This window comes from Neovison vison, chromosome 4 (assembly GCF_020171115.1).
Source record: "Neovison vison isolate M4711 chromosome 4, ASM_NN_V1, whole genome shotgun sequence".
In the NCBI taxonomy this organism is placed as follows: Eukaryota; Metazoa; Chordata; class Mammalia; order Carnivora; family Mustelidae; genus Neogale; species Neogale vison.
Genome location: NC_058094.1, coordinates 137,120,497 through 137,133,685, shown reverse-complemented (window position 1 = coordinate 137,133,685; position 13,189 = coordinate 137,120,497). Strand labels below are relative to the sequence as shown.

The 13,189-nt window shown below is 61.0% G+C and overlaps 1 protein-coding gene and 2 non-coding genes across 7 annotated transcripts; all 3 read right to left on the bottom strand.

The window, feature by feature from the left end:
* Positions 1 to 3,887: 3,887 nt before the first annotated feature.
* On the bottom strand, positions 3,888 to 12,091 carry TBRG4 (transforming growth factor beta regulator 4). 5 transcript variants are annotated; one of them, XM_044245719.1, is made up of 12 exons: positions 12,015 to 12,091; positions 11,384 to 11,545; positions 10,421 to 10,908; positions 8,150 to 8,473; positions 7,483 to 7,654; positions 7,047 to 7,204; positions 6,416 to 6,535; positions 5,507 to 5,651; positions 4,998 to 5,243; positions 4,766 to 4,877; positions 4,559 to 4,673; positions 3,888 to 4,149 (listed from the first exon to the last, which is right to left on the bottom strand). In XM_044245719.1, exons 2-12 carry the CDS (start codon positions 11,400 to 11,402, stop codon positions 4,048 to 4,050), a joined length of 2,001 nt encoding a protein of 666 aa, XP_044101654.1. In that variant the 5' UTR covers positions 11,403 to 11,545; positions 12,015 to 12,091; the 3' UTR covers positions 3,888 to 4,047. The 5 variants fall into 5 exon arrangements, with proteins under 5 accessions (XP_044101654.1, XP_044101653.1, XP_044101655.1 ...); XM_044245718.1 differs by having other exon boundaries at positions 11,384 to 11,542; XM_044245720.1 differs by having other exon boundaries at positions 11,396 to 11,542.
* Positions 7,303 to 7,437, bottom strand: LOC122905786. The gene has a single exon (XR_006384460.1). It is a non-coding gene; the product is annotated as a small nucleolar RNA SNORA5 (small nucleolar RNA).
* On the bottom strand, positions 7,822 to 7,958 carry LOC122905787. The gene has a single exon (XR_006384461.1). It is a non-coding gene; the product is annotated as a small nucleolar RNA SNORA5 (small nucleolar RNA).
* Positions 12,092 to 13,189: the final 1,098 nt, after the last annotated feature.

The window sequence follows — 13,189 nt, the reverse complement described above, 5'->3', positions numbered from 1 at the left end:
TACAAAATTGTAAAAAATCTAAAACCCCAAACACAAAATGGCAACAGCTTCAAAGAAGGGTGACCAGAGGGACGGAGGGGCTGTGGGGGTGGTACATAGATGAAGCGGATTAATAGGCACAAACTTCCAGTTAGAAAACATGTAAGTCATGAGTACAATGTACAGCATGGGGAAGACGGTCAACAACGTTCTTGTAACTTCGGTGACAGAGGTAACTAGACTCATGGAGATCCGTGTACAAATAGAGTCACCATGATGTACACCTGAAACTAACAGGATATTGTACATGAATTATACTTTGGGTAAAGACTCAATCGTATTTTTTTAAAGGTTTTATTTATTTATTTGACAGAGATCTCAAGTAGGCAGAGAGGCAGGCAGAGAGAGAGGAGGAAGCAGGCTCCCCGCTCAGCAGAGAGCCCAATGTGGGGCTCGATCCCAGGACCCTGGGATCATGACCCGAGCCGAAGGCAATGGTTTAATTCACTGAGCCACCCAGGCGCCCCAAGACTCAACTGTATTTCTATAAATTTGTAATAAACAATCCAAAATTGAAATAAAGAGAATGCCATTCATAATAACCCCCAAAAGAATAAAGTCCTTAGGAATTAGTTTAGCAAGGGAAGCTCAAAATTTACACTCTAAAAATAAGAAAAACTTTGAAATTAAGGAACGGCTAAATCAATGTGCAAACATCCCACATTCATGGATCAGAAGGCATAAGGTGGTTCCGAAAGCACTCCCCAAACTGAGCCGAGGCTCCCTTGCTATTCCTGAGTCCCAACTGCTTCTTTGTAAGAACTGACAGGCTTCTTCTAAAATTCATACGCAGCCACAAGGGACCCAGAATAGTCAAAACCACCTTGAAAATGTACCATCAAGTAGGACTCACCCTCTTTAAAATCCCGGTGTGGTTAACGTAGCGTCGTATGAATTGCAGGCATGGAGTGAGCCAACACTTCCAGTCACTCAGTGCTCACCAAGCACCCCGGCCCCTCGGCTGCCTCCCCCATCCTCTGGGCCACCTCCCCTCGGGTATGCATTTGTGCTCTATAGTTAGGAGTCTTGTTTTTTAGTTTGCCTTTTTTCCTTTTTGTTTCATAAATTCCATACAGAAGTGAAATCCTATGGGGCCTTTCTTAGTCCACTTAGCGGAATACCTTCCAGCATCATCCACATCATTGTAAATGCCAAGTTTTCCCCTCATGGCTGTAAATAGCCCATTGTTGTGTGTCATGTGTGTATACCCCTCCCCTCCCCTTTACCCATTCATCAGGCAATGCGCACTTGGATCACTTCCGTAATTTGGCTGCTGTCAACAGCGCTGCTCTAAACCTAGAGGCACGGGTATCCCTTTGAATTTGTGTTTTATCTTTTTTGGGTAAATAGCTGGCAGTGCGATTGCTGGGCTGTAGGGGGCTCTATTTTTAACTTTTTGAGTTAACTCCATACTGTTGCCTACAGCGGCTACACCAGCCTGAATTCCCACCAACAGCGTAAGAGGGTCCTCTTTCTCCACATCCTTGCGGACCCCTATCGTTCCGTGTTAATTTTAGCCATTCTGACAGGTGTGAGGTGGTGTCTTACCTGATGCCGAGTGATGTGGAGCATCTTTTCATGTGTCTGCTGGCCACCTGGATGTCTTCTTAGGAGAAATGTCTGTTCATGTCTTCTGCCCATTTTTAAACTGGAAGGGTTTTTGTGTGTGTGTGTGTGTTAAGTTCTTTATATACTTTTTTTTTCTTTTAAAGTTCTTTATATACTTTAGATCCTAACCCTTTATTGGATGTGTCATTTGCAAATATCTCCTCCTATTCTGCAGGCTTTTAGTTTTGTAGGCTGTTTTCTTTACTGTACAGAAGCCTTTTCATGTAGTCCAGGACTCACGCTAACTTCAGAATGTCCTACAAAGCAACAATCAAGAGACAAGAGGCTACTGAGAGCCAGAAATAACCCCAGACATCTGTGGCCAATGGAGTTTCAACCAAGGTGCCAAGACTATACAACGAGAAGAAAGCTGTTCTCCTGGTAACGGTGCTGGGACAAGTGGAGAGTCATATGCAAAAGAACAAAGTTGACACCAAGCACACACCAAATACAAAACTAACCCCAAACAGATGAAAGGTATTAAGAACACAGTTATAAAATTCTTAGAAGAAAATGGGTGTTATTTCATGATCTAGATTCACCAAACAAAGGATTTTCGGATATGACCCCTACAAAGCACATGCAAAAGAAAAAAGATACAGTGACCTTCATAGAAACCTTTCGTTAGTTCAAGGACACCATCAAGGAAGTGAAAACCCACAAAATGGGAGGAAGCATTTGCAAATCCTTCATCCGGTAAGTGACTGGTTTCTAGAACATCCTCTTACAACTCAGGTCACGTAATTAAAAATGAGATGCAGAACTGAACGATTATTTCTCCAAAGACGATACAAATGGGAGTAAGGACACGCAAAGGTGGAGAGAACACTGGTTGCTGTGGGAACACCAAGATGGCAGAGGCCTGACAACCCCCCCCCAGATGGCCAGAATTTAGTGCTCCCCAGCACCAGTTGCAGGGGAGATGCCCCATCTTCTAGAATCCGAGCCATCTAGGACGACACCACACGGCAAGGACACAAAGAACAAAAGGGCTCCTCATTCTGCTGGTGGGAGCCTAGGCCGGCACAGTGCCAGCCGCGCTCCTGGGTGTTCAACCGAGAACTGGGGTTTGCACCATCCTCGGGAGTGGGGCTGAGCCATCCAACCACAGGGGCAGGGAAGGGCCAGACCGGAGCACCTGCATGAGCGCTGCCCGGAAGGAACTGGTGCAGATCTGACCCGAGGGCTACGCAGACTCCTCTATAGAAGCTCTGAGGTCAGGGGAGAAATGGAGAAAACAGGGGTGGCAGCTAGCAAAAGGGACGTGCGGGTGTAGAGGGCACAGGGGTCCTTGTGCCAAGGAGCTGTCCTACTTAGGGACTCCCATCCCTGTCAGTATCTTGGTGGGACACCCGCCAGTGCCACGAGAGGTCGCCGCTGAGGAAACTGGGAGCACACAGCTACTGCGTCCCTTCTCTGGAGCACAAAGGGACTCGTGTGTGTCCCATGGAGGCAGGTGGACCCGAGCAGCGTACAGGACAGGCTCACACGTCCTCAGGGGGCCGCGTGAGGCCCCTCGGAGCCGATCTGCACCCGGCGCTCACCCATGCCAGTCCTTCGCTTTGGCAGGTCTCTTGCCTGGGCCACTGTCGCTACCCCCTCCCACCTAGGGAGGGACAGCCACCCCCTGGGCAAACGTGTCCACCCCCGTGCCTGTGTGAGCTGCGAGTTCTCTGGAGGTGTGCGGAACAGCTGGCCTCAGGACCCAGGGTGGAGGTGGCCTTCCTCCCCAGCTCCCTCCACCCTGGAGCCAGGGACGAACTGTTCTTTCCAGCATCTAGTAGCACTACTGCTGCAGTGGGAAAGGAGGCTTGGGGCACACAGGCCTGTGACCCCAGGAACCTCTGGCCCAGACGGGCGGGGAAGGGTCATGAGACCTGCCGTGTCTGCCGAGCACTGGTTCTGCTCCAGACCCAGCACCTCCTATCAGCTTGGCTCCTCAGGGCACCCACACTCACCTGACACCCCAGGCAAGAGAGAACCTCCCAGGACGACCGTGCTCAGCATCCACACAAGGAGAACCCCAAGCCATGTCCCCAGACCCAGGGGCCTGCCCGGGAAGGCCCTCATGGCCCCAGGGCCAGAGGCGTCAAGCTCCACCTGCGTAGATGTGCGGCGTGTGCAACAGGCAGCTGTGTGCGTGCCAACGGGGCCCCCGGGGAAGGCAGAGGTGGGGATAGGCCAGTAGTGCGCAAAGCAGGGCAGAGGGCGGTGAAGGCAACAGAACCCGAAACGTCTCCTGCTGTTGAAAGCTGAAATCACAGGTTTATTGCCCATAAGCAGCAGACGCTGCAGGTCAGCACGCCCCTTTGGGCAAACTTGCCCAGGCACGAGTGTCCAGTGGCCCCGGCCAGGCCTCGGGAGAGCCTGGCCCCCCGCAAGTCCATGGCTTGGGACGCGTCACTTGGCCAGCTCCTCTGCCACCGCTTTTCGCATCTTGTCCTTCAGGTAGGCGCCTTTCTGCCACTCAGACTTGAGATCCAGCCACTCGTAGTAGGGGACCTGCGGGGAGGACACGGTACCGCGGCTCTGCCCGATGTTCTGCGCCTGCACCCCTAGCCTCCCAAGCCCACAGAGCCGCAGGACTGTGGCCGGCAAGGAGGCCCCGCTTCCCTCAGTGCTCAGAGCTACAGCACCCTGACCCCTGGGCCAGGGATCCGGAAGGCTGTAGTGCCCGAAAACGGCTTTTTAATTTCTAAAAACCACTGTAGACAGAAAAACATCCAAGACGTAAACGTGACAAAACCATCCCCCAGCCTGTAAGGTCATCTACTCTCTGCGGCCAGCACGCAGACTGGGTCTATGAGTGGCTCCCAGAAGCTGCGGCCTTCAACGCCACCTTCAAAGCTTCCCTTCCTTCCGCGTGAGGGGGGACCCTGACGTGGCTGGCCCCGGGCCCCACGGTACTCACGTCCACCACGAGGAAGCCAGCGGCCTGCACGTGGCGCCGGGCCAGCGCGAAGCGCCCCAGCAGGTCTCGGCTCCGGCTGCTGTAGCTGGGAAACTCCCAGCGCAGGAAGGCCAGCCTGGCAGGGAAGGGCGCGGGGCTCAGGCGGAGTGTGCTCCTGGGGCCCGCGGAGGGAGCAGGGAGCCCCAGGGAAGGCGTCTGGCTGCCTACCTCTTGGCTCCAGGGGGCAGCGGCTGGCTCCCAGATGGTGGGGCGAGATGAGGGGCCACAAAGTTCCTGAGGGGCAGGAACTGGCCGTCGGGGTCCAGCAGCACCTCAGCATCTAGGAGGGGCGTGGGTGCACGTGTTGGGGACCGTCCCCGGGGGCGCAGGGCCCTCACCACAGCGAGCTGGAATGAGCAGCAGCCCGGTGGCCGTCAGCAAGGGGGTGTGGGGGGCTCACCCAGGACCCAGCCGTACTGCGTGGGCACTGCGAAGCTGCCCCTGTCGCTGCTCCCCAGCAGCCCCTTCAGTGTGTCCTGCAGCTCCTTCTGCAAGGGGGTCACCTTCCTGTCGAGGGCAGACAGTCCGGGGACCAGGGCCGCGGCCGGCAGACATGGGCCCGCGTACCCGGGGTGCTCCAGCTGCGCGCTAGCGTTCACATGCAGCAGCTTCCTCAAGGTGCCCTGGTCCTTCGGGGACTTGGCCTCTAAGGGAGAAGACAGCGTGAGAAGAGCGGGACACGCGGGCCAGGTGGGGGACAAGAGCACCCTGCCCCCACACTGCACCCTGAACCACATGCGCTATCAGGGAAGAGGGTCTGGGGGTCCCCCACAGGGAGAGGGCAGAGGAGTGGTGAATGCCAGGTGAGCTCAGGGGGCCGCCTCTCCCCTGCCCTGGCAGAGGCGCACAAAAGCAGATGGGCACGTGCGGCGGCTGTGGGCTTGGGAGGGGGGACGCCCCACCCCTCACCTAGAAACTGGCCATGCAGTTCAGGGCGCAGTACCGCCCGCAGCTCCGCCTCCCGTGCCTGCCGCAGCACGCACAGGGCCCACACCACGTCCACCTGCAGGGCTGGGTGCAGCCCGGTCAGCTCCGAGTCCAGCTTCTTGTGAACCTGAGCGAGGACAGGGCGGGCAGAGAAAGCAGCTGTGCTCAGCGGCGGCCAGCATCCCGGGCCAGTAGCGCTCAGGGCTCCCGAAGGACTTGGCCACCCTGAGGCCTGAAGAGCTACGGGGACAATCCTGCCCATGCTCCCGGCTAGACTTGGGACAGCCCCCGTTGAGAGTACCAGAAACCTCCTCGGCACCAGCATGACCTTCATTCAGCTGGAGCTTCCCACAGCCCCTCCCAGCAACAAGGGTCTGTGGTATGAACTCATGTCTCCCGTCACACGGGGAACAGGCCCCAGGTCGGGGAGGTGTTTCTGGCCTTGAGGGGACTTGGGAGACTATGGAAGGGGCCGCAGCTGACGTGCTAGACCCACAGACACCCAGGGTCAAAGCCGGTGCACATGCAGAACGGCTCACCCTGCGTGGATGCACAGGTGACCCATGCGGCACGCAACTCTGCCTGCAGCTCACAGCGATGGCAGGGTGTTAAGGAAGCACCAGGATCGGAGACCAGGGATCCCCTGCCCTGTGCTGCCTGAGAGGGAGCCGGCCGACGCCTCTGACCTGCAGCTGCTCTGGGCCACACAGCAGGCGTGGGGGACTGCGCATCTTCTGTCCCCAGGACAATGTGCATTATGTGGCTCTAGCCTGCTCCCCTCGCATCCCCATGGCCCCCAAGCAGAATTCCAGCCTGGAGCTGCTCCCCAGGGGCCCCGTAGCAGCCGGCAGGGAGAGGGGAGGAGAGGAGGCAGGGGCGCACAGACCGTACCAGGCTGAAGAACTGATCCTCCTGTTCTGGACGCTCTGGACGGAAGTTGAGGTGCGCGAAGGCCAGAAGCACATTGCACAGGTGTGGTACCGGGACGGTCTGGGCTCTGTCCAAGACGTGCTGGGCCGGCCAGGCCAGGCGGGGGACAGTGTAAGACAGACCCATCCCTCCCATGGCCCATGACCCCAGCCGTCCAGGGCTACCCAGACCTTCCCCGCCAGCAGCTGCCATCCCCAGAGGCTGGGATCCCCAGGAGCCGCCTGGTAGCGGCTTTGCAAATGCTGCGGCTGGCTCGGCACGGCCTCGAGCAGCTGCTGGCTGCGCACACACAGACGCGTCTGTCCCCGCTGCTGCCCTGGGAGCTGCGAGCGGATTCCAGCCTCGCCACCCATTTGGCTCCCTGTGACAGCCACCCAAGAATACAAACTCCTCCGAAGCTGAGAGAACAGAAAACACCGTCCCCACCCACGACGTCTACTTCCCGAATGACCCAAGGAGAAAGCCCCATGAACAACCAGGCAGTGTGTCTGGCCAGCTGTGCCTCCCTGATGCAAGGGGCAGGGAACCTGCTCCAGGGGAGTCAGGTCCCCACGGCATCCGAGCCTAAGCCGCAGGGCTCTGCCCGGCTCACCTGGACGAAGGCCTCGAACAGAGGCCCACTGAGCCACTTGAGAAGGGCAAATGACTTGGCGCAGTGGGCCACCTCGCCGGATGTCAGGCCGGGCACGTGGGGCAGCAGGTCAGCAGCCAAGCGCTGGAATACCTGCGTCTGCTGGAAGCCGAGTTTGCCTTCGGGATAGAGAGAGCCCAGGGTTCACCCTCAAGGGTCTACAGACTGCCCTGGGAGCCACCCAGCCACCCCAGCCTGGCCTTGAGTTCTGGGGATGAGGTGTCCGTGACCAAATTTATCCCTGAGGCCCAGCAGAGGGGACCAGGGCCCATGGGTCACTGTGTTTCTGTGGCAGCCTCTTGGGCCAGCACCGGCCATGGGGTGGGCGGGCACCGAATTTGACACAGCTGCAGCCAGAGCGCCCTTCTCCCCGCTGCTCCCAGCCGGAAGGGCTCACCGTAGGCGTACGCAAGGTCCAAGAGGACGCCTTTCGTCAGGGGGAAGGGCTTCTGGACCAGGTGGTAAGAGATGGCTCGCAGCAGGGGCACCGACCGCCGGTTCTGAGCGGCCAGCGTCACCAGCACCTTCCGCAGCTCATCGGGCCCGAACTGTTCCACCAGCTCCAGGCACTGTCAATCACAGCCGCAGGGGTCAGCGGGGCGGCCGAGGCCAGGGCTCCTGCGCGGCGCTGGGCGGCCCCTGTGGGACAGCAACTGGGCCTGAGCTCACTTACCCCAGGCCCCGGCCAGGTGGGGCCTGCCCCAGCTCCCACCCGGGGAACCCCCAGGCGCGGGTGCCCTGTCTGCAGCCAGACTTATCCCCAGGTCCCAGTGCGGGGAGCCTGGGGCCCATGGGCTGCATGGCCTACTGTAGCAGCCATCTAGGCCAGCGCCCGCTATGACGGCAACGGGGGCTGAATTTGACCTGACTGCGGCGGGGTGGGGTGGGAAGTGGGGTGTGGGGGTGTGTGGCGCAGCACATCATCGGGACGCGTCAGCCTGGAGTGGGTCCACCCGCCGGCCCAGGTCAGGCGCACAGTGATTTTAGAGAAGGCGAAGCATGCTGGGCTTATCAGCGTGGCCACAGAGGGTGCCCGCGGCTGTCCCGTGCCCCTGCTCCAGTACCTTGTCCTCCAGGCGGTTCATCAGTGGCTCCGAGAGGGGCCCCGCCTTCGCCATCAGGGCCACCACCGTGCGGCTGTCCTCGATCTCTGCCCAGCGCCGCTCCAGGCTCACAAGCAGCTCGGCCAGCAGCTCCTGGGAGCCCCGCTGCTGCATGTAGGTGGTGCTGGACTCCGCCAGGAAGGCCAAGTGCTTATACCGGAGCCTGCGCAGGCGCCAGCGGACCTCCTGCTCCACCGACTGCAGCTGCTTGCAGGCCGCGGGCAGCGCTAGTGTGTAGAGGCTCCGGAGCAGCCTCACGAGGGGCCCGTGCCAGACCGAGGCTATCTGGGCGGGGAGGACATAGGAAGTCACACCCGAGAACCCACCTGTACCCACGTGTCTGGAGCAAGCACAACTCCCCGCCCACGGCCGGAAGGTGGGCACTTCTGGCAGCCCACCCCGCTCCGCCAGTGGTCTGGGTCCCCTGCGAATATGAGCTCTGTGCGAGGAGGAAAACCCCCCAGGCTCCTCCAACGCAAATTCCATGGAGGCAGGTGGTTACACAGAAACCCGGCCACGGATACGTGCAGTGGGCCCGCCGGACGAGCGCCCCACTCACGTGCAGACATGAACCCAGCAAGCTGCCGAGTCCAGTAGTCAGGGGAAAGCCTGCAGGGCTGACTCAGGTTCAAATTGTCCACCTGCTGGCTCCCTGGCTCGCAGTGACAGTAAGCAGTTAGCTGAGGGGAGAGCCCCCCCATGGAGCATGTCCAGGTGCGGCGCCCTGCTGCCCCACCCTCCCACCAGCCCCTGTATATGTGGGCAAGAGAAGGCCTGGCGACCCCACACCCCCAGGCACCAGGGACAAGGGGCTGGCTGTTCACAAGCTACCACCGCTGCCACCTCAGGGACCCACACCCTGTGAGGCTTCACATCGCAACACATGGCCCTGAGGCAGTGGCACCAGCACCTCCTCGGGGGCTGTTTCTGATAAGGGGGACCCTGCTGATGTTTCCAGGCCTCAGGGAGGCGCATGGGCCTCTCTAGCCCAGCTCACACCCTCGCAGAGGCAGAATGCGGCAGAGGGCCCCCAGGGAGCCAGCATGCAGGGGCTCAGGTGGGGTCCTGCCCACAGCACTGAGCCTCTAACTCAGGCCCACTGGTGGGGCCGCTCCCTTCCCCGGTGAAATGGGACTGCACAGAGGGAGCAGAGTGTAAACAGGGGAGCCAGGGAAGGGCTGCGGAGGCCAGGAAGTAAAAATTTCAGTCCGTATCAGGAAACGTGGTGCGGCATCTGTGTCTCCTGGAAGACAGGAGAGCTTTTACAAGGAAGCTCGGCCACCACCTGCATTACACTTTGTTCCCTGTTTGCTTTGGCTCATGGGTTTGCTCCGACATCTGCTCTCGTCTCTTGAAACACACTTCAGTTGTCTGTGTGTGTGCAAAACAGTCAGTAACTACCAGGACCACAGTCGCAAAGCCAGAAGGAGGCTGGTAAGAGGTTACAAGTGACAGCATCAGAAAGAAGTGACCTTCAGCCGTGACCTCAGTGCACGCACACGTTTCAAGAGACAGAAAGCTCCGCACCTCCCTTACCACAGAAGCATTCCGGCATTTTCTCTGCGGGCCTCTCTGGATGTAAAACCAGCCGGCCACGCCCACTGCTTTCCCACAACGTAGTCGGAAACCCCACCCTTAACCTGTGACTCTCCTCTGCCTCGGCCTCTAACACCTGCACAGAGAGCTCTGGAGCTCAGTGACCAAAGCAGGGCTTCCTTCCAGCATGGAACAGGGGAGGGACTGTGGGCCGACGAGGCCACCGCCAAGAGCTGGTGTGTCGCCCCACCCCCGTGCCACAGACAGGTGCCCTCTGCACTCATGTGTTAAGGATTTGACCAGCTGGATGACGGCTGCGCTCAGCCCAACTCCCTGGGACCCTTCCTCAGCCCCCCGCCCCCCGTATCTCCTCCAGCTTTAGGGGCATGCCCACCGTGAGCCAGACACTGAAGGGCAGCTACACAGGTCAGGACAGCCTGCCCAGGGCAAAAGCACCCGGGAAACGGAGAAGAACCAGCTTGCTTCCTGCGCATCCATGTCCCGTGTCCCATTTGTTGCTTGGTAGAGAAGGACAGCAAAATTCAGCTAAGGGAACCGTGCGGACAATTAACCAAAGGATGTAACGAACTAGGCAAGCAAAAAGGTTCCCAGTTACAGAAAGCGACTGGAGGCTCTGGACTCCAGTGCCATTGTTTTCTGCCCGTTGAACCCTGAGAGAACATTCTAGAAACCCACCTGGCTGTTGACAAGCTGGAGAAGCTGTTGAAAGCGGGCATCCTGCATGAGTGAGGCCTTGTGTTCTGGCTTATCGGAGAGCAGGCGGGAAAGCTGGATGAGCACGAGGGCTGCGTGGTTCTCGTGCAGGCGGTGACCACCACTGAGCAGCTCCAGGAGCTCCTCTGGCTGGGTGGCCTTCTCGATGAGCCGGTCCACCTCCTGCTGCTGAGGCCTGGCGCTGAACACGTGCTCCTTCTTTAGGAGCCCAGACAAGGAACGTGGGAAGTGAGAACTGGGCGAGGTAGCTGAGGAGGTCAGAGTCCTGCGGCCGACCTGGGCAAGTCTTAGTCGACCCACGGGAGCCATGGCAGGAGCCGTGGCAGGGGGAACAAGGGTGGCCTCCCTTAGGAGACATGTACATTGCTTCACCAGGCGGGCAGCCATGGCGGCCTGGGGCTGGGGGCAGGGGCCGGCAGGTAGGACGGCTAGCACGTAGTTCCACAGCCCTGCAGACAACAGAGAGAAAGCAGTGATTCCAGCAAGCTCCCGCTCCTGGACCCGAGAGCAGGACCCACGAAGGGACGGCGACCCTCCCCACCAGCTGGAACCTCTCCTCTCTGCCTGTCCCTGCGTGGGCCGGTGCTTTCTGCAGCAAAACCCTCACAGACTTGGTTTCCGCGAAGGACGTGACTGAACACCGAAGTGCAGAGCGCCAGGGCTTTGGCAGCGGAGCAGCCGTTCTGGCAGTCAGCCTGGAGTCAGCCAGCTCGACAATCCAGACCCCCGCCTGACTCAGGTCTCCCGGGGTGGGGGGGCTGGCCCGGGGCCCCCCTCACTTCAAAGGCTGGAGAGTTAGAAGAGCTGACTTGGGGAGACGCAAGGGAAGACGTTTTCCATCGGACCGCACCTGGAAAATCCACACCCCACAGCCTCGCCCTCCCGCCCCCCCCCCAGACCCCGCTGTCCCCCAACGCCACAGACCCAGGAAATCACCCTTCATGCCTCCACGCCCAGGCGAGACGTCAGCTCCTCCCAGGCTCCGTCGCACATCCCGCTGCTGCGGCCTCCAGCCGCTCGGACCGTCTCGCTTGGCGGGGCGACCCCGCGGCCGGCGCACGGCAGGTGCCCGGGCCTCCCCTCCTGCTAAAGCAGAGCGCGCGCTCGACTCCCAGCTGCCCGGAGCCTGGCCCCGGGCCGCACGCCTCCCTCGCTCGCCGGCGCACCGCAGCTGCGAGGCCTCGGGTCTCACCACCGCACAGCCCAGACTCCGGAGGACAAGAGCCCGAAGGCGACATCCCGCACCCCCGGCGCCCGCCGGCGGGGACGCCCCCCACGGAGGACAGCCCTGCCGCCTGGGGACGGAGCTGAGGTCCGGAGGCCCCGCTGGGGTCGGGCGAACACCAGCCCCGAAGCCCGGCCGTCGGGGGCAGACAGAACACCCGCACCCGGACCCGCCGGCCGCCATGCGGCATGGCGGCGGCAGAGCGCGCACGCACGGGCCGGCCGGTTCCCCGCCTCCAGCCGCAGGACCCCGACCCCCCGCATCCCGGTGCACCCTCCAGCCCTCAGGACCCACGCCCAGAATCCTCCTCCCCACCCGCGCCAGACGTACGCAGCAGCCGCGGGAGCCACCGCTGACCTCCATGTGCCCCCGCACCGTCCTCGGCTCACGCCGCGCGGCGCGCTCGCTACGTCACTTGGAGCGCCGCCGGAACCGAGCCTAGCCGAGGTCCGCCCGACCGGAAGTCGTGCCCACACCCTTTCCAGCGCAGTGCCATCTTTGCTGAGGGCAGACACCGGAACTCACGCTAGCCACCGCCTCTCTGGCCGAATACCATATTTGCTGAGGGCACATCCTAGGAAATGGGAAGTAGCGGGGCGAGAGGCGAGTGCTGGGCAGTTCAGGAAAGATGGGAACCGGGAAGAATGAGACACCCGGGACCCGGGGCTGACGGCCGGGCGTCCGCAGCCCCGCCCTGCAGCGCGCCCCGGGTCCTGCGCGGAGGGGCTGCGGTGGAGCGGTTCCCACAGTGTCGTGCGGCCGTGCAGGCGCGGTGTGCCTAGGCCTGCGGGCGCTCTGTTCCCGCCGCGGCCGTGGGGCTCACGCACCGTCTCCGGCTCGCGGGTGCGGGCATGTTGTTTTGGGACGGCGGGAGGCGGGCCCCGCGCCCCTGAGGGCTGTGCGTGGTTACTTCCCCTTTCCGCCGCGCTCTCCCCGCTGCGTGCGGTTCGCCCCGGGCTGTGGCTCCCGGAGCGCGTCAGAGTCCGGCGCCTCTCCCAGGGGCGCTCCCCGCCCGCTTCGGTCTCTGCCGCCGGCCTACCGCTCGGGCGGGTCCCCGCGCCTTCCGACCGGCCTTGGGGCCGTCTGCCGGGTCCCCTTCTTCCCGGGGGCCGTCGGCGGGGTCTCCCCCTCCCCGGGAAGATTAACGGGGTCCTCCTCGCGCAGTCCTGTCGCTGCTCCTCCTTCCGCGCGTTGCCCGGAGGGCGCCCTGGCTCGCCCTGGAGAGCTGGCGCGGCGAAGGCAAATTCGGACCCCGCGGGTCTGAAAGGGCGCGTCCTGTGTCCCCCCCCACCGGCCGGCTGGCCGAGGTTAGAATCCGCTTTCTGCTGTCGCGGGCTCTCGGCGGACCGTCCGGCCTCGTCGCTCCCCTGGCTTCTGAGTCCACAAGTTCGCCTGTGTTGTCAGTCCTCCCTCCCTTCCTTCTGTTTTCTCCCTTCTTTTGTCCTTTTTCTTATTTCTGTTTTAACTTCGAAAAGCTGGCTTTTCATTATGCCCGCGGCTCTGAC

What these genes read in the sequence shown, in the direction of transcription:
- TBRG4 (XM_044245719.1), bottom strand. An exon ending in TGTTCGAGGCCTTCGTCCAG is followed by an intron (nt 6,536 to 7,046) that starts GTGAGCCGGGCA and finishes TGGCCGGCCCAG; the next exon opens with CACGTCTTGGACAGAGCCCA. An exon ending in CTGCCCCCTGGAGCCAAGAG is followed by an intron (nt 4,674 to 4,765) that starts GTAGGCAGCCAG and finishes CTTCCCTGCCAG; the next exon opens with GCTGGCCTTCCTGCGCTGGG.